General features: G+C 52.0%; 1 protein-coding gene across 1 annotated transcript in view; it reads left to right on the top strand.

The window, feature by feature from the left end:
- Positions 1 to 18,772, top strand: part of LOC119957155 (acyl-coenzyme A thioesterase 1-like) — a 56,611-nt gene extending 37,839 nt beyond the window's left edge. Inside the window, exons 2-3 of the mRNA XM_038784928.1 lie at positions 2,805 to 3,007; positions 18,121 to 18,772. Coding sequence (XP_038640856.1) covers positions 2,805 to 3,007; positions 18,121 to 18,690 — 773 coding nt within the window. The 3' untranslated portion in view covers positions 18,691 to 18,772. The remainder of the gene's footprint in view (positions 1 to 2,804; positions 3,008 to 18,120) is intronic.
- The last annotated feature ends 1,951 nt before the right edge of the window (positions 18,773 to 20,723 follow it).

Below are 20,723 nucleotides of genomic sequence, written 5' to 3'. Positions count from 1 at the left end.
AAAGCAGTGGATGTAGTGTACATGGATTTTAGTAAGGCATTTGATAAGGTTCCCCATGGTAGGCTTATGCAGAAAGTAAGGAGGCATGGGATAGTGGGAAATTTGGCCAGTTGGATAACAAACTGGCTAACCGATAGAAGACAGAGAGTTGTGGTGGATGGCAAATATTCAGCCTGGAGCCCAGTTATCAGTGGCGTACCGCAGGGATCAGTTCTGGGTCCTCTGCTGTTTGTGATTTTCATTAACGACTTGGATGAGGGAGTTGAAGGGTGGGTCAGTAAATTTGCAGATGATACGAAGATTGGTGGAGTTGTGGATAGTGAGGAGGGCTGTTGTCGGCTTCAAAGAGACATAGATAGAATGCAGAGCTGGGCTGAGAAGTGGCAGATGGAGTTTAACCCTGACAAGTGTGAGGTTGTCCATTTTGGAAGGACAAATCTGAATGCGGAATACAGGGTTAATGGTAGGGTTCTTGGCAATGTGGAGGAGCAGAGAGATCTTGGGGTCTATGTTCATTGTTCTTTGAAAGTTGCCACTCAAGTGGATAGAGCTGTGAAGAAGGCCTATGGTGTGCTAGCGTTCATTAGCAGAGGGATTGAATTTAAGAGCCGTGAGGTGATGATGCAGCTGTACAAAACCTTGGTCAGGCCACATTTGGAGTACTGTGTGCAGTTCTGGTCACCTCATTTTAGGAAGGATGTGGAAGCTTTGGAAAAGGTGCAAAGGAGATTTACCAGGATGTTGCCTGGAATGGAGAGTAGGTCATACGAGGAAAGATTGAGGGTGCTAGGCCTTTTCTCATTAGAACGGAGAAGGATGAGGGGCGACTTGATAGAGGTTTATAAGATGATCAGGGGAATAGATAGAGTAGACAGTCAGAGACTTTTTCCCCGGGTGGAACACACCATTACAAGGGGACATAAATTTAAGATAAATGGTGGAAGATATAGAGGGGATGTCAGAGGTAGGTTCTTTACCCAGAGAGTAGTGGGGGCATGGAATGCACTGCCTGTGGTAGTAGTTGAGTCGGAAAATTTATGGACCTTCAAGCGGCTATTGGATAGGTACTTGGATTAGGGTAGAATAAGGGAGTGTAGGTTAACTTCTTAAGGGCAGCACGGTAGCATTGTGGATAGCACAATTGCTTCACAGCTCCAGGGTCCCAAGTTCGATTTCGACTTGGGTCACTGTCTGTGTGGAGTCTGCACATCCTCCCCGTGACTGCGTGGGTTTCCTCCGGGTACTCCGGTTTCCTCCCACAGTCCAAAGATGTGCAGGTTGGGTGGATTGGCCATGACAAATTGTCCAAAATTCTATGATTAACCTAGGACAAAAGTTCGGCGCAACATCGTGGGCCGAAGGGCCTGTTCTGTGCTGTATTTCTCTATCTAATGATGCCTTTAGATGGTCCAACGCATGCAGTCCAGGGGTTGGGTAGATAGTGGCCTCATTGGCCATGGCACCCGGCATGGTGGCTAGCCTGGGTGCCAGCATGTGGGGCCGGGTGAGGGTTCAGCCGTCCACTGGCAGGGAGGGGCCGGGTTACGGGTGTGTGTGTGTGGGGGGGGGGGGTTAGTACCAGGGGCACGGAGACGCCAACTCCCCCTGACCGCCCTGAGGAGGTCGTGGAGTTTCTTCCTGCACTGCATGCCAGTCCGTGTGACGTTGCCCACGGCGCTGACCGCCACTGCCACCTGCACCCAGGCACGGCGAATGGCAACGCCTGGCGGCCTTCCTCCCAGGCCGGGACACAAGGTCATCTGCCTCTCCTCCACGGCATCCATGAGGGTCTCCAGCTCAGCGTCCCTGAACCGTGGCGCTGCTTTCCTTCCTGCCATCTTGTTTGGCTGGGACGTTGTGTGTTGGGGAGGGGGGGGACCGTTTAAGTGCGGCTGCGTGAGCTCTTTTCTCTCCCTACAGATGCTGCCAGACTTGCTGAGAGTTTCCAGCATTTTCCCTTTCGTTTCTCAGTTATCAAGTTCCATGCAATCTTTTTCAATGCCATGTCATGAGATTTTATTTTCCCCTGTGTTAAGGGCCCAAGACAAATGCGCTTGGTATTATTTCACTTCAGTTAGATCTCTCCTGAACCTCCGGGGCTCCGGGATTATGCAAAGTTCATGAAAACTATTGAAACCTGACTTTGACTTTTGAGCTTACATATATGTGTTTTATGAGGGCCACGAAGAATGCAGCACGAGTTTGTAGAATAGAAAGAAATAACATTTATTTGCGCCGCAGCAGCAGCAGCAGCAGCAGCAGCAGCAGCAGCAGCAGCAGCAGCAGCAGCAGCAGCAGCAGCAGCAGCAGCAGCAGCAGCAGCAGCAGCAGCAGCAGCAGCAGCAGCAGCAGCAGCAGCAGCAGCAGCAGCAGCAGCAGCAGCTCCCTTGCTGCTCACTCCTCTCCAGCTGGTTCCAGACTGGCCAGTTCTATTTATGCAGGGACTCTGCTAATGATTTCTCCGCCCCCCTCATTGGGAAGCTCATACTCCCTAAGGATTGTGGGATTGCCATTAGTCCCCAGCCAATGGTAAGCAAACAGGTTATAACACTGTTGTAAGTAAATTACTCAGATTGAAATAACCATACATATATTCTGCAACAATTAATCAACTAATATTTACAAGCACATATCAGATAGTCAACAGTAAAACCCGAAGGCTTCTTGTGATTAAAGCATTATCGTCAGTTTTCTATGTACAATAGTACTGAATAAATGGCTGAGTGAAAATGTTTTCTGACCATTGAGACCCAAAACAATTCACAGGTATTTCAACAAACGAATACATTTTCTTAATTTGACAGGAAATGGACCATTTCCAGGAGTGATTACTGTGAACGAAATCCGAGCTGGATTGCCAGAATACAGAGCCAGCCTCTTGGCAAACCATGGTTTTACAACACTGGCGTTAGCCTACTGGCATCATGATGACCTCCCAGTAGATGTGAAAAACTTTGACTTAGGATATTTTGAAGAAGCTGTGAATTTTCTGAAGCAGCATCCAAAGGTCAGTCACTTTTTAGAACCAGGTGAGGAGGGGTAACACGTGGCTCCCTTCTCCTCCCACTCCAGATCTGGGGCGGCATTCTCCCCTACCCAGCGTGACGGAGGGTCCCGGAGTAGGGGAGTGGCGCCAACCACTCAGGGGTCGCGCCTCCCCAAAGGTGGGGAGGCGCCGGAGCGGAGCGGAACCCCGCGCCGGAGCGGTTGCCACCAGAAGACCAGCGCAAAAAACCGACGCCCCCGGCAGCGGGGCTGGCCGAAAGGCTTTCGCCGGTCTGCGCATGCGCGATGTGGGGTTCTCTTCCGCCTCCGCCATGGCGGAAGCCGTGGCGGCCGCGGAAGAACATAGTGCAGCCAAGGCACTGGCCCGGAGTCTGAGCGGGGGGCCCCGATCGCGGGCCAGGCCACCGTGGGGGCACCCCCCGGGGTTCGATCGCCCCCCCGCCCCCCCAGGACCCCGGGGGCCTGCTCGCGCCGCTGAGCCCGCCGTTCCAGAGGTGGTTTAAACCTCGGCGGCGGGAGAGGCCTCCCAGCGGCGGGACTTCGGCCCATCTGGGTCGGAGAATCACCGCAGGGGCCTCTCCGATCGGAGTGGCGAGATTCCGCCGCCGCCACTTCCTGGGTGGCGGAGAATTTCTGCCACGGCGGGAGCGGGATTTTAGGAGCCCCCAGGCGCAGGGTCGGAGAATTTCGCCCCTGGTCTGAGCAGTGAACTTAGAGAGTCTGAAGGCGTTTATTCAATCTCTGCACATAACTTTATATTTGGATTGCAAAGAAACCAGACTGGCAGGCTTTCTTGTCTTTAGCACACAAAGTGGTTAGTTTTTATTGGGCTAAACTCCAGGAAAATATACTTTAAAAAGCTAAAACGTCTTTTATTACACTCCTGTATCATCTTTTGTTCCACTTCTTTGTGTGTTTTGATAGACTACTGAGTGTAATATGTGTTACTCAAACTAAGTAACATCCACCAGCTTCTCGCAACCCAAAACATGTGAGCACGATTTGCCGGTCCATGCCCACACTTCTCAAATCCATCGTTACCCCCGGGAAGAACCCACTCATCCGAGCCCGAGACATGTGTGCCCTGTGCACCACTTCAAACTGAATCAAGCTCATTCTAGCACAGGAAGAAGTTGAATTCACTCACTACATCACCTCACACCAGAGCCCCCGTCCTATCTCCCTCCCCAACTCCCCCTCCCACTTGCGCTTAATCCTTTCCACTATTGCCTTATCCTGCTTTCCCAGCCACCCGGAAATGTCCCTGATCCTACCCTCTCCCACCTCATCTGGGAGCTGCAGCTTCTCCGGCAGCGTGTACTCTGGTTAATAGGGAACAGCTTGAGCTCCTGACACGCAATGTTCTGCACCTGCCTGGGCGGCACGGTGGTGCAGTGGTTATCACTGCTACCTCACTGTACCGAGGACTTGGGTTTGGTTACTGTCCATGTGGAGTTTGCGCATTCTCCCCCCCACAACCCAAAGATGTGCAGGCAAGGTGGATTGGCCACGCTAAATTCCGCACCTGCCTGCCAGTACCAAAACTAACTCTCCCTTGGTAACTCAAACGTCACCCACAACTCAGCCAACCCAGCAAATTTCCTCTCCGAGAACATATCCCTGATCCACTTCAACCCCTCCTCCTGTCACTGCTTATACATCTCATCCCCCCCGGCTTAAACCTGTGGTTCCCACACAGCGGTGTCAGCACCAACATGTGGCCCAACTTAAAGTGTCTCCTCAATCAATTCCAGATCTAACTGACTCCACCACCGGACTCCCGGTATACTTCCTCAGAGCCAACGGCAATGGGGTGGTCACCAGAGCCCTCAACCACGAACCCTGACAGGACTCCTCCTTCAAACTGATGCGCTGGGCAGCACGGTAGTACAGTGATTAGCTCAGTTGCTTCACAGGTCCCAGGTTGAATTCCCAGCTTGGGTCGCTGTCTATGCAGAGTCTGCAGGCTCGCCTCGAGGGTTTCCTCCAGGTGCTCCAGTGTCCTCCCACAGTCCAAAGATGTGCAGGTTAGGTGGATTGGCCATGATAAATTAACCTTCGTGTTGAAAAGAAGTTAGGTGGCGTTACCTGGTTGTGGTGATAGGGTGGAGGTGTGTGGGCTTAAGTAGGGTGCTCTTAAGGGCCAGTGTGGACTCGATGGGCCGAATGGCCTGCACTGTAAATTCTATGATTCTATGACTCCGGTCCTCCTCCCCCCACCAACGCCTCACCTTCTCCACATTCGTTGCTCAATAGTAGGCAATCCGGTGCAGAGGTGCCAACCCCTATTCCTGCCTCTGGCTTTGCAGCGGAGCCCTCCTCACTATCGGCACCTTCCCTGCTCACAAGAAAATCCGAGACCAGCGCCTCCATCTTCCTGAAAAAGTCCTCCGGAAGGAAAATCGGGACGGTCTGAAAGACAAACAGGAACATTGACAGCACATTCATCTTTACCACCTGAACCCTCTCTGCCAATGTGAAACGCAATGTATTCTGCCTTTAAAGTCCCCCTTAACCTCTTCCACTAATCCTGTCAAGTTCCACCTCTGCATTGTGGCCCACTTATGTGTTAGCTGGACCCCCATATCCCTAAATCGCTCCCTTGCCACCTACAGCCAGAAGTGCCCTGAATTTCTCCAACAAGCCCTTAATTCTGCCACTTTCCAATGTGTCTGACACAAACAACAACAGTTTGTCCACATACAATCTTACCTGGTGTTCCCCAAGCCCCCCTCATAATCCCTCGCCATCAGCTGACGCCCAAAGGGTCATCGCCAGGGGCTCTATTGCAATACAAACAACAACAACAGGAACAGCAGGCACCCCTGCTTTGTTCCTCAATGTAACCCAAAGTACCCCAAACTCATCTTGGTCATTGCCATTGGGGAGTGTATACAACAATCGCACCCCAGCCACAAATTTCAGTCCAAACCCAAACCTTCCCAAAACTTAAAACTCCACTCTACCCAATCGAATGCTTTCTCCACTTTCTTGGACAGAATAACACCTCTGGTTCCTGCCCCCTGCCGACGGAGTGATGATTACATTCAGCAACCTCCTAATGTTATTGGAGAGCTGCCCGTTTGATCCTCAGAAATGCATCCCTCCAAGCTACACACCAACGCCTTGACCCCATCAGGTGGGGGGCAACTCCATCTCAAACTGCTCGTAAAACACCCTGGAAAGCTGTCCGGGGCTTTCCCCAACTGCATCCTGCTAATGCACTCCATCAACTACCTTAACTCCAATGGCTCCTCCAATGCCTGCCTCTTCCCGTCGTCCAGCTCTGGGAACTCCAACCCATCCAGAAATCATCCCATATCCTCCTCCTCCCCCACCGGCCCAGCCAGAAGGCGTTTTACTGGGTGGAGTGGAGTTACCTATTGCACTGTTGGTGAAGTTTAGGATTGGTCCGAAGTTTGTGACATGGTTGAAATGCTGTATAAGGATTCGATGACGTGCGTGGGTATGAATGGTATGAATGCAGGGTATTTTCTGCTGCATTGGGTTACGAGGCAGGGCTGCCCCATGTCCTCCCTTCTGTTTGTGTTATCGATAGAGCCGTTGGTCATTGTGCTGAGGAGCTCAGAGTGGAAGGGGATAGTGAGGGAGGGGGGGGGGGGGGGGGGGGTGGAGCATTGAGCGTCTTCGTACACGGATGATTTGCTGCTATATATTTTGGAGCCAGGCTCCTCGGTGGGGGACAGAATGGGTTTGCTAAAAAGATTTGGGGTGTTTTCGGGGTATAAGCTGAACCTGGGGAAAAGTGAGGACTTTGTGGTATCTGCCCAGGGCCGGGAGCCGGGGAAGGGGGGGGTTGCCATTTTGTATCTCATCTCATTTTAGGTATCTGGGAGTTCAGGTGGCTCAGGATTGGGCAGGTCTTTGGAAATTAAATTTTTCAAGCTTGTTGGGGAGGGTGAAGGCAGATCTGTTGAGGTGGGATAGTCTTCCTCTGTCCTTGGCGGGCCGGATGCAGGAGCTAATGATGAACATTCTGCCGTGGTTTTTATATCTATTTCGATGCCTGCCTATCTTTTTGCCCAGGGTGTTTTTCAAGGATGTGAATAGGCTGATTTCCTCGTTCGTTTGTGCAGGGAAGCTGGCTAGGATGAGGAAGGTGGTACTGCTGAGGGGACGGCAGTTGAGGGAGGGTCCCAAATTTGATGTATTATTACTGGGCGACGAATTCAGAGAAGGCTCTGGGTGGAATAGGGAGTTGGGGGCTTTGTGGGTAAGGATGGAGGTGGGTTCGTGTAGGGGATCGGGGTTGTGGCCGCTGGCGACGGCTCCGCTTCTGTTGGTTTGAAGTCCGGTCGTGACGGCCACGCTGAGCATTTGGAGACAATTCCCGCAGCACTTTAGGTTGGGAGCAGGATCGAACGTGGTGCCATTTTGGGGGAATCATGGATTCGAGCCAGGGAGGATGGACATAAGGTGCTGGGGTTGGGAGGAGAAGGGGATTAGGATGATGAAGGATCTGTTTCTGGGAGGGCGGTTGCGAGTTTGGAGGAGTTGAATGAGAAGTTTGGGTTGGCGGGGGAGGAGAGTTTCCGACACATGCAGGTGCAGGTCTTCGCAACGAAGGTTTTTCCGACCTTTCCAATAGCCCTCCTTCTTCGTTGTTGGAAGTGCTGTTGGGAGAGGGAGAGAGGGGAGTGGTTTCGGGGATTTTGGAGGAAGATAAGGGACTGGATTCTACGGTCACCGACGCCATAATTGCATTCGGCGAACAGGCGGAGAATCACACTTCCCGACCGAATCAGGGGGAGTGGCACCGCTTTCGTGATGCTGCGCCTTCTCCAAAGCGGCGCGCTCGGAGGGAGAGTACACCGCGCGCTGTATCGAAGGCCTGAGTCCCCCCTCGATGCCCGTCCTTGACCGGCCGAGTTCCCGACGGCACGAGACATGTGTGGTCTCATCCGTCGGGAACTCAGTGTGGAAGCTGCGGACTCAATCCAGCGCTGCCACAGTCGGGGGAGAGCCGATCCGCGGGTAGGGGTGACATTCGGGGGGGGGGGGAGGGGGGGAGCTGGTGGTGTGATGGGTTCCACAAGAGTTGGGGTTTGTTCATTCTGCATTTTGGAGAGATCGTTACCATCGACTGTTAAAGGAGGAAGGGGGGATTTGGGGGGGCTTTTCTTGTGTAGGGGGTTTAATAGGTTGGCTGTGTCCTGTGTTATTGTAAAATGTTAACTGTTAAAAATTAGAATGAAAATACTTAAAACAAAATAACCAAAAACCACAAGCCCCCAACCTCTTCTGATACCGGTCTTCCGACACACCCCGCCTTCCTAATTTTTCCCACATCGAATACCGTCTACCTCCAGGCTCGGGGCCACCCCCACAACCAAAATCTGGGACATAACATCCGAGAACCCCTGCCAAAACCCCCTCAGCTTTGGACACGCTGAAAATATGTGGATGTGATTTGTAGGCCCCCCCCCCCGCACACTGCCCACACCTATACTCAACCCCTGCAAAGAACTGATTCATCCTCACAACTGTCATATGGGCCCTATGTCCCACTTTAAACTGGATGAGGCTTAGCTCGCACACAACAAGGACACGCTTACCTTTGATCTCATGTCTTTTTTCAGGAAGACAATAAACAAAATCCAATCCAATCCATCGTGGGCGCAGATATGTGATAACTATAGGTTTGTGCTGGCAGGCCTCATTCCAGGTCCCAACCAGCACCTCCCACCAAGCTGCCCCCATTTATGCTTACTCTCCTCCACTGGAGTGCACTTCCTCTCCATCAGCTCACTGTCGATGTCCAACACCCTCCCGTCCTCAACATCATCCTCCGATAACAGCTTGTCCTGCAACACCGGAGGCGGCAACCCCCAGAAGGACGGCATCTCTCTCCTCTCAAAATCCCTCACCTACAGGTACCTAAAACCATTCCTCTTTGACAACTGATACACCTCCTCCAGTCTCGCAAACTTACCCCCTATAAACAAGTCCCTTAAATACTCCCCATCTGCCACCACTCCTGGAACCTCGCATCCAGCCTGCCAGCACAAACCTATAGTTATCACCTATCGGCACCCACGATGGATTGGATTGGATTTTGTTTATTGTCTTCCTGAAAAAAGACATGAGATCAAAGGTGAGAGGTTGTGGAAAATGATCAAGAGCCTGGGCAGCAGTGCCATTCTCACTGTCTGCACGCACCGTGCCAGCGATAGCAACAACACATCCCACCTCTTGAAATCCGCCTTCATTCCCTCCACCGGTCTGCCAGGTTCAATGTTTGCAACTGAGCCCAGCTCCGCGCTACCTGGATTCCTAAATACCGGAAACTTGGCCCCACCACCGGGAATGACAACACCCCTAACCTCCTCTCCTCCCTTGCAGCATAGATCGGGAACATCTCACTCTTCCCCATGTTCAATTTCTACCCCGAAAACTGGCCAAATTCTCTCAAGATCTCCATGATTCTTTCAAAGCTGCCCACCAGGTCCGAAATATATAGCAACAGGTTGTCTGCATACAGCGAACTCTGTGCTCAGCGCCCCTCTTCTCAATACCCTTGGATCCCTGAGTGCCATTGCCAATGGCTCTATCGCAAAGGCGACAAGCAACAGGAGAGCAGGCACCCCTGTCTTATCCCCTGATTCACCCCGAAGTACGCCAAACTCATCCTGTTCATGGAAACATAGAAAATAGAAGCAGGAGGAGGCTATTTGGCCCTTCGAGCCTGCTCCGCCATTCATTATGACATCAAGTTCAATACCCTGATCCCACCTTTCCCCCACACCCTGATCCCACCCTGATCCCACCTTTCCCCCACATCCTGACCCCACCCTGATCCCACCTTTCCCCCACATCCCTTTAGCCCCAAGAGCTATGCATAATTCCTTCTTGACATTACACAACATTTTGGCCTCAACTACTTAAATCAGCACCCGAACATGGGCTTGAACCCTGGACCCTCCGATTCAAAGTCTGATGCTCTACTGCCTGAGCTACTAAGGCCAAACATTTGTCAGCGCATCCGCCATTGGTGCCCTGTACAGCAGCTGAACCCACTGATGAACCCCTGACAAAACCCGAACCTACCCAACACCTCCAATAAATATGTTAACTCCACCCGATCAAAGGCCTTCTCCGCATCCATTACCGTTACTGCTTCCACCTCCTGCCCCTCCGAGGGCATCATTTTTAAATTTATTTTTTGAACGCATTTTATTTAAACTTGTATCAAAGTAGGTGACAGCAAATAAACACCCCGGGAAACATTATTCCCAACAATCAACTATACGGTTTGTACAGATTTTCCTCCTTTTTCAACCCCCCTCCCCATCACCGGTTTCTCTGCAACCCCAAATATCACCACCAAAGGGTCTGGGTCCACTCCCTCCTCCACTATCCTGACTAAGACTGCGAACACTCCCGCCCACAATCTTCCCAATTTTTCACAACCCCGTGATTCGCTGACCTCCGCCCACACCTCTCACACTCATCTGCTACCCTCTGAAAGAACCCACTCACTCTCGCCCAAGTCATATGCACCCTGTGCACCACCTTAAACTGTATCAGGCTCATCCTTGCACAAGAGGAGGTCTCGTTTACCCTACACAGTGCCTCACTCCATACTCCCCAATTGATCTCCATTCCCAACTCCTCTTCCCATTTCTCCTTGATCTTCACCACACGTTTGCCTCCCTGTTCCCCCAGCCACTTATATATATCCCCAATTCTTCAAACCCCTCCCACATCCGGAAGCAGCAGTCGCTCCAGCAGGGTGTATCCTGGCAATCGAGGGAACCCCTTCCAGAACTTTCGGGCAAAGACCCCAACCTGTAGATACCTGAACTCACTACCCCTCGGCAGCTCTACCCTCTCCCATAGCTCCTCCAGATCGGCGAACTCTTCCTCCAAATACAAATTCCTCACCTTGACCAGCCTCACTTCCCTCCACCTCCTGTATACACTATCCATCCCCTCCGGCTCAAACCCATGATTCTCGCACAGCGGTGTGAGCACCGATATCCCTTCCACCCTAAAATGGCTCCTCAGCTGATTCCATATCTTCACTGTGGACTGCACCACTGGGCTCCCTGAATACCTACTCAGAGCCATTGGCAACACTGCCTCAAACTAGACCCCTAACAGGATTCCTCCTCCATCCTAACCCACTCTACCCCTTCTCCTTCCCACCACCGCCACACCTTGTCCACATTCGCCACCCAATAATAATGTAGCAAGTTTGGCAACGCCAAACCCCCCTGCTGCCTCTGCCTCTGTAGCAAGGTCCTCCCCACCTTCGTGCCGAAGGTGCCCTTCCCCGCCCATACAAAGTCAGATGATTGTGTCCACTTTCCGAAAAAAAGCCTTTGGTATAAAGATCGGGAAAGCCTGAAAGATAAACAAAAACCTCGGTAGAATATACATTTTCACCATTTGGACCCTCCCCGCCAACGTTAAGTGCAGAGCATCCCACCTCTTAAGATCCTCCCTCGCCTCCTCCACCAGTTTCGTTAAGTTCCACTTCTGGAGCCCCGCCCATTGCCTCGCTACCTGAATTTCCAAGTACCTAAAACTATCCCTCGCTACCATAAATGGCATTCCCCTAAATTAATCCGCTGTGCCAGCTCATTCACCGGGAATACCTCGCTTTTCCCTACATTCAACTTCTATCCCGAGGACCCTGCATACCTCCCCAACAGGCCCATAATCTTTCCCATAACTCTCCAACGGATCCGAAACATACAGCAGGAGGTCTTTGGCAAAGAGCGACACCCAATGCTCCTTCTGTCCCCTCATTATCCACTGCCACTCTGCTGACCCCCTGAGAGCCATCGCCAACGGCTCTATGGCCAGCGCAAACAGGAGTGGCGACAACGGGCACCCCTTCCTCATACCCCTGTGTAAGTCAAAGCTTCGTGAGCTCATATCATTCGTCCTCACCCTCGCTCTTGGCTCCACATACAGCAACCGCACCCATGCCACAAATCTCGGCCCAAGCCCAAACCTTCCCAAGACTTCGAACAAGTACCGCCACTCCAGCCAATCAAATCTTTCTCCGCCTCCATGGATACCACCATCTCCGGTACCAGATCTCTCGACGGATTCATCACCTCCGGTACCAGATCTTTCGACAGATTCATCACCACATTCAACAGCCGTCTTATATTATTCACGCGCTGCCTGCCCTTCACGAAGCCTGTTTAATCTTCTGCAACCATCCCCTGGAGCCTCCGAGGGCATCAAAATCACATTAAGCAGCCTGTGCATATTCACCAATGATATGCCATCAATAAGCACAGACGATTGATGAATGTAACTAAGGCTTTAATACACTAAACAGCTAGCCTCCTGGCTTCTGGTCCCGAACTGGGGTGGAGGCGGAGACTAGCCACCTTTATATATGAGCCCGAGGGGAGGAGCTACAGGCGGAGCTAGCCTGGACAAGCCCAGGCATGTACAACACAACACAATGCAACACAGTGGTTTACCACATTCACCCACTGTTAATAAAAGAGTCCGGCGGGGCTGAAGAGATCTTAAAGGTCGAGTCTGTCAGGGTCTTGACCTTCCGCCGTGATCGCCTCAGTCCCGGCTGTGATGTGGGCACCGGTGTCGAGACCTGCGTGTCCAGGAGCTTGTTGTCCTCTTCTTCATCCAGTTGTTGAGTCGGTGAAGGGGAGGCGCGGTGTATGGGAGGAGGTCATGGTCCTGGTCGCCGGTGGACCTGCGGGTGCTAGTTTGTGAGGTAGGTGGGCAGAGGTGGGGAAAGACGGTGTAGGGTCGGGGGTGGTGGTGGTGATGGTCGCTGGGGAGCCTGCTGGTGCCACATCCAGAAGGAAGACTGTCCTGTCGCCCATCCTGGTGTGCCAGGTAGGCATATTGAGGATTGGCATGGAAGAGCAGGACATTCTCGACGAGGGGGTCGGATTTATGGCTCCTCGCATGCTGCCAGAGGAGGACGGGCCCTGGGACTGCAAGCCAGGACGGGAGCGAGACCCCGGAGGTGAATTTCCTGGGGAAGGCAAACATACGCTCGTGACGTGTCTCGCTGGTGGCTGTACACAGGAGCGACCGGATGGTGAGGAGTGCATCGGGGAGGACCTCCTGCCACCGGGTGACTGGGAGACTCCGAGACCATAGGGCCAAGAGGACGGCCTTCCAGACCGTCACGTTCTCCCTCTTCCCCCTGTCCGTTTCCCCAGGGGTTATAGCTGGTCATCCTGCTGGAGGCGATGCGCTTGCTGAGCAGGAACTGACGCAACTCGTCGCTCATGAAGGAGGATCCCCGATCACTATGAATGTAGGCAGGGAACCCGAACAGGGTGAAAAGACTGTGCAGGGCCTTGATGACGGTGGCAGAGGTCATCTCAGGGCACAGGATGGTGAAGGGGAATCTTCAGTACTCGTCAATAATGTTGAGGAAGTACACGTTACGGTCAGTGGAGGGGAAGGGCCTTTTTAAATCGATGCTGAGGCGCTCAAAGGGGTGAGAAGCCTTTACCAGGTGTGCTCTGTCTGGCCGATAGAAGGGCGGCTTACACTCCGCACAGACCTGGCAGTCCTTGGTCACGGACATGACCTCCTCAATAGAGTACGGTTGCGAGCCTTGATGAGGTGAAAAAAACGGGTGACCCCCAGGTGACAGAGGTCATTGTGGAGGGGCAGAGTCGGCCTACTTGTGCGCTGGCACATGTACCGTGGGATAGGGCATCTGGGGGCTCATTGAACTTCCCAGGTCGATACAAGATATCGTAGTTGTAGCTCGATCCTCCACCTCAGTATCTTGTCATTCTTGATCTTGCCCCGCTGTGTGTTATTGAACATGAAGGCAACCAACCGTTGGTCAGTGAGGAGAGTGAATCGCCTGCCGGCCAGGTAATGCCTCCAATGTCACACAGCTTCTACAAAAGGCTTCCTTTTTGACATAGGAATGTCGAATTTCAGAGGCATGGAGGGTACGGGAGAAGAAAGCCACGGACCTGCCCGCTTGGTTGAGGGTCGCTGCCAGAGCAAAGTCCGTTGCATCGCTCTCTACCTGGAATGGGATGGACTCGTCCACAGCGTGCATCACGGCTTTGGCAATATCTGCCTCGATGCAGTTGAAGGCCAGGCAGGCCTCAGTCGTCAGGGGAAAAACGGTGGATTTGATAAGTGGACGAGCCTTGTCCGCATAATTGGGGACACTCTGGGCATAGTACGAGAAGAACCCCAGGCATCTCTTCAGGGCCTTAGGGCAGTGGGGGAGGGGGAGTTCCAGGAGGGGGCGCATGCGGTCGGGGTCGGGTCCTAGGACTCCGTGTTCTACAACGTAGCCGAGGATGGCTAGGCGGGTTGTGCGGAAAACGCATTTTTCTTTATTATAGGTGATGTTCAGGAGTTTAGCGGTGTGGAGGAAGTGCCAGAGGTTTTCGTCATGGTCCTGCTGGTCATGGCCACAGATGGTGACATTGTCTAAGTACAGGAACATGGCCCGCAGCCCATACTGGTCAACCATTCGGTCCATTTCTCTTTGGAAGACCGAGACCCCATTGGTGACGCCGAAGGGGATCCTGAGGAAGTGGTAGAGGCGGCCATCTGCCTCGAAGGCAGTGTATTGGCGGTCCTCCGGGCGGATGGGGAGCTGGTGGTACGCGGACTTCAAGTCAACTGTGGAGAAGACTCGATACTGCGCAATCTGGTTGGCCATGTCAAATATGTGGAGGAGGGGGTACGCTACGAGCTGCGTGTTCCGGTTGATGGTCTGGCTGTAATCGATGACCATCCGGTGCTTCTCCCTAGTCTTAACGACCACCACTTGGGCTCTCCAGGGGCTGGTACTGGCCTCAATGATCCCCTCTCGCAGGAGTCGCTGGATCTCTGACCTGATAAAGACCCTGTCCCGGGCACTGTACCGTCTGCTCCTAGTAGTGATGGGCTTACAGTCCGGGGTGAGATTTGCGAAGAGTGAGGGTGGGGCGACCTTAAGGGCTGCGAGGCTACAGATGGTGAGGGGGGGGCAGGGGTCCACCAAACTTTAAAGTAAGGCTTTGGAGGTGCCACTGGAAGTCAAGCCCCAGTAATAGGACCGCGCAGAGATAGGGAAGGACGTAGAGTTTGAAGTTAGCGTACTCTACACCTTGTCTAGTGAGGGCCGTGACACAGTAGCTCCGGATTTCTACTGCATGGGATCCGGAAGCTAGGGAGATTTTCTGGGTTGCGGGTAAGATTGGGAGGGAGCAGCGCTTACCATATCTGGGTGAATGAAGCTGTCCGTGCTCCCAGAGTCGGAAAGGCAGGCCATCTCGTGCCTGTTGATCCGGATGGTCATCGTAGACTTTGCGAGGTGGTGCGGCCGGGACTGGTCAAGCGTGATGGAGGCGAGCTTCGGAAGGCGGTTGGTAGGCCGGTCAGAGGTAGCGGCGGCCAGCGTACGGTCGGGTGAGCCGGGCTCCCGGGAGGCTGCGGAGTGATCCCAAGATGGCGGTACCCATGAGATGCGCGTGGCGGTTGGCAGCTGCAGTGGTGTCCAATATGGCGGGCCCTGTGTGCCATAAGCCGATGCGAGTCTAGATCCAGAATCCTCCCTATCACTGGCCACATAAAATCCACATCACCCCAATTTGGGCCATAAACATTCACCAGGACTACTGGCATCCCTTCCAGCTTCCCACTGACCATCACATACTTACCCCCCGGATCGGCCACAATGCTCCCCACCAACACCACCACCCCCCTCTTATTCACCAATACCGCAACCCCGAATGGAACATCTACCACGTCCATCCCTCCCTCACCTTCAAACTCCTCAAGTGCACGAAAACACAAAACAGCTTAATCGGCCATTCAGCCCTCGCACATTCCATGTTACCAGCCTGGTCAGGGGACTCCTCACCCCCTCCTCCCCTGCCGATCAGCCATATCCCTTTTTAAGAAACCCCCCCCCCCCCCCCCCCGACCCGTCCCGTGTAACGCACTCCTCCTGGCCCACCTCCAGATGTCCACCGCCATCTATCACTTTCCAACTGTACCGCACCAACCATACCTATGTCAGCAAACTTCTCCCCCCATTTCCCCCCGACACACCCTAACAAAGAACATTCCTCCCTCCTCCACACCTTTCTCCATGGCAATCCCCCACTTCATTCCCGTTCATCATCCCCCCAGCTGGCACAGTGTCCACTGTCCAAGGCCTTTGGCTACCCCATCACCCTCCCAATCCACCCGTCCCCACCACCAACAAACAAAGAAAAAGAAATCCCCCATTGTACCCTGCCTCAATGTGTCCCACAATTTATACAGAGCTCCGCTCCAAAGTTCAATGTCCCCACACTCCTCCCAGTCCATGGTCCCTCATAAGTTCCATCCCCTCCTCCAGCGGGTCAAAATACAATTCCTGTTTTTGATGCGTTAACCACAAGTGTGCCAGATACAAGACCTCGAAGTTCACCACCTTCTTATAGAGGGCGGCCTTTATCCGATTATACCCGGCCCTCCGCTTGGCCAACTCCTCACCCATGTCCTGGTAAATCTGCAGCTCACTCCCCTCCCAGGTGCACTTCTTGGTCTGCCTCACTCACCTCAAGATCTTCTCTTTATTCAAGAACTGATGTAGCCTCATCACCATGGCCCTCAGAGGGTCCCCCACCAGCGGCCTCCTCCTCAGCGTCCTGTGTGCCCGATCCTACCTTGAGGGGCCGGTCGTATGCCCTCTTCCCCCATTAACTACTCCAACATGCTCGCCACATGCTTGCCGGCCTTAGCACCTTCGATGCCCTCGGGCATCCACACAACCCACAGATTCTGCCTCCTGGAGCGGTTCTCAAGCTCCTCCAGCTTCTCCCTCAGCCTTTTCTAGCTGCTCAGCACCATCCCAATCTCCGCCTTCATCAAGGTCAGCCAATCCTCGGGCTCCACAACCGACTCCTCCGTCTTCTGGATCGCCGGGCCCTGAGCCTCCTGCCTCAGCTCCACCCACTCAATCGCTGCCTTAAGCGGCTCCACCACATTGGCCAAATCCTCCAAAGCCTCCTTCCTCTGCTGCTGGAATTTCCCATTTAGGAACTCCACAACACTGCCCCCTTGCTCTCCGCGATCTCCATCTGTGTTGCACCACAAAAACGTTCTTGCTCCAACTGCTCTCTTTTCACGTGGCACTCCTTGTCCGATGAGCCATACACCAGTCCCACCAGAGGAGTATTACATTCCCTGGACACTCATGCACCTCTTGCCCTCAAACACCACACAATTCAGGTGGGTAAGGACCACAAAAATTCACCTTGAGCGGGAGCCACCAAATGTGTGACCACTCACTCCATGGCCACTGCCGGTACTCTCCCAGCTGCTGTCTTTATTACGTTTAGAAGCACCATATTTTAAGTAAGGTGTTCATCGAGCATTGGAGCGAGACACAGAACAGACTGTGCCCTAATACTATGTGTTTTCCTTGCGGTCTTTGTGTTTTTTTAATAAAATGCTTGAAGTTAAGCTTCGCCAACTGTCTCAAGTCTGGCATTGGATAAGAAAAACCTCATCAGGGAATAGTAAAACAAGAAGGCATGGTAACAGTAATACCTCACCAAAACTCAGTGACAACACGGAATAGACAGCACATAGAACATAGAACAGTACAGCACAGAACAGGCCCTTCGGCCCTCAATGTTGTGCCGAGCCATGATCGCCCTACTCAAACCCACGTATCCACCCTATACCCGTAACCCAACAACCTCCCCCTTAACCTTACTTTTATTAGGACACTACGGGCAATTTAGCATGGCCAATCCACCTAACCCGCACATCTTTGGACTGTGGGAGGAAACCGGAGCACCCGGAGGAAACCCACGCACACAGGGGGAGGACGTGCAAACTCCACACAGACAGTGACCCAGCCGAGAATCGAACCTGGGACCCTGGAGCTGTGAAGCATTTATGCTAACCACCATGCTACCCTGCTGCCCCATTTCTGACTCAAAATGAGTGTGGGTTTTTCCTATCATGGGAGACTATTTTGTGTCTGAGAAATGAATGTGCCACAGTTGTGTTTCGAGGCCAAACCCACATTAAAATCCTACAGCTTATTTTGCCTTTCAGGAACGTGCTGTTATACTCTATAGCTGTTCAGCTGTTGCCCTTTATGAATATTTCAGAAATGTCTTCCAGGTTAAAGGTCCTGGCATTGGAGCAATCGGAATTTCAAAAGGTGCAGATTTGGTTCTCTCGATGGCCTCCTTCCTACCAGATGTGCTGGCAGCTGTTGTTATCAATGGATGCACTACTAGTGCAATATTTGGGTTGTGCTTCAACAATAAACTGTTTTCTGCTGGTCTGGGTTACACTATCAGCCGAATGCAGATTGCGGATTCAGGAGTTGCAGACATATTTGAGATAGTAAACGAAGTTAACAAGGACTGTATGATGCCAATAGAAAATGCTGCGGGAACCATCCTGTTCGTTGTTGGGGAAGACGATAAGAACTGGAATAGCAGGTTCTTTGCTGACGAGGCCATAAAAAGGTTGAAAGAACATGGCAAGGATAATTTTGAGATTCTCAGTTATCCAGGAGCGGGACATTTTCTGGAGCCTCCATTTTTCCCCTTTTGCTATGCCTCTCACCACTTGGCGGTAGGTATGCCTGCAAGGTGGGGAGGGAATGCCAAGGAACATTCATCTGCACAGGAAGACCTATGGCCAAAGATTCAGGAATTTCTCCAGAAAGTCCTAAACCAGTAAAGGGCAGCAAAGGGGAAACTGAGAAATTGCAGTACAATGGTAAACGTACATAGAACATAGAACGATACAGCGCAGTACAGGCCCTTCGGCCCTCGATGTTGCACCGACATGGAAAAAAACTAAAGGCCATCTAACCTACACTATGCCCTTATCACCCATATGCTTATCCAATAAACTTTTAAATGCCCTCAATGTTGGCGAGTTCACTACTGTTGCAGGTAGGGCATTCCACGGCCTCACCACTCTTTGCGTAAAAAACCCACCTCTGACCTCTGTCCTATATCTATTACCCCTCAATTTAAGGCTATGTCCCCTCGTGCTAGCCACCTCCATCCGCGGGAGAAGGCTCTCGCTGTCCACCCTATCTAACCCTCTGATCATTTTGTATGCCTCTATTAAGTCACCTCTTAACCTTCTTCTCTCTAATGAAAACAACCTCAAGTCCATCAGCCTTTCCTCATAAGATTGTCCCTCCATACCAGGCAACATCCTGGTAAATCTCCTCTGCACCCGTTCCAAAGCTTCCACGTCCTTCCTATAATGAGGCGACCAGAACTGTACGCAATACTCCAAATGCGGCCGTACTAGAGTTTTGTACAACTGCAACTTGACCTCATGGCTCCGGAACTCAATCCCTCTACCAATAAAGGCCAACACACCATAGGCCTTCTTCACAACCCTATCAACCTGGGTGGCAACTTTCAGGGATCTATGTACATGGACACCGAGATCCCTCTGCTCATCCACACTACCAAGAATTTTACCATTAGCCAAATATTCCGCATTCCTGTTATTCTTTCCAAAGTGAATCACCTCACACTTCTCCACATTAAACTCCATTTGCCACCTCTCAGCCCAGCTCTGCAGCTTATCTATGTCCCTCTGTAACCTGCAACATCCTTCCGCACTGTCTACAACTCCACCGACTTTAGTGTCGTCTGCAAATTTACTCACCCATCCTTCTGCGCCCTCCTCTAGGTCATTTATAAAAATGACAAACAGCAACGGCCCCAGAACAGATCCTTGTTGTACGCCACTCGTAACTGAACTCCATTCTGAACATTTCCCATCAACTACCACTCTCTGTCTTCTTTCAACTAGCCAATTTCTGATCCACATCTCTAAATCACCCTCAATCCCCAGCCTCCGTATTTTCTGCAATAGCCGACCGTGGGGAACCTTATCAAACGCTTTACTGAAATCCATATACACCACATCAACTGCTCCACCCTCGTCTACCTGTTCAGTCACCTTCTCAAAGAACTCGATAAGGTTTGTGAGGCATGACCTACCCTTCACAAAACCATGCTGACTATCCCTAATCATATTATTCCTATCTAGATGATTATAAATCGTATCTTTTATAATCCTCTCCAAGACTTTACCCACCACAGACGTTAGGCTCACCGGCCTATAGTTACCGGGGTTATCTCTACTCCCCTTCTTAAACAAAGGGACCACATTTGCTATCCTCCAGTCCTCTGGAACTATTCCTGTAGCCAATGATGACCTAAAAATCAAAGCCAAAGGCTCAGCAATCTCTTCCCTGGCTTCCCAGAGAATCCTAGGATAAATCCCATCAGGCCCTGGGGACTTATCTATTTTCACCTTGTCCAGAATTGCCAACACTTCTTCCCTACGCACCCCAATGCCATCTATTCTAATAGCCTGGGTCTCAGCATTCTCCTCCACAATATTATCTTTTTCTTGAGTGAATACTGACGAAAAGTATTCATTTAGTATCTCGCTTATCTCCTCAGCCTCCACACACAACTTCCCACCACTGTCCTTGACTGGCCCTACTCTTACCCTAGTCATTCTTTTATTCCTGACATACCTATAGAAAGCTTTTGGGTTTTCCTTGATCCTACCTGCCAAAGACTTCTCATGTCCCCTCCTTGCTCGTCTCAGCTCTCTCTTTAGATCCTTCCTCGCTTCCTTGTAACTATCAAGCGTCCCAACTGAAACTTCACGCCTCATCTTCACATAGGCCTCCTTCTTCCTCTTAACAAGAGATTCCACTTCTTTAGTAA

Source organism: Scyliorhinus canicula, chromosome 2 (assembly GCF_902713615.1).
Source record: "Scyliorhinus canicula chromosome 2, sScyCan1.1, whole genome shotgun sequence".
Taxonomy (NCBI): domain Eukaryota; kingdom Metazoa; phylum Chordata; class Chondrichthyes; order Carcharhiniformes; family Scyliorhinidae; genus Scyliorhinus; species Scyliorhinus canicula.
Note: the sequence above shows the minus strand (reverse complement) of the source record. Positions and strands in the feature narration are given on the sequence as shown.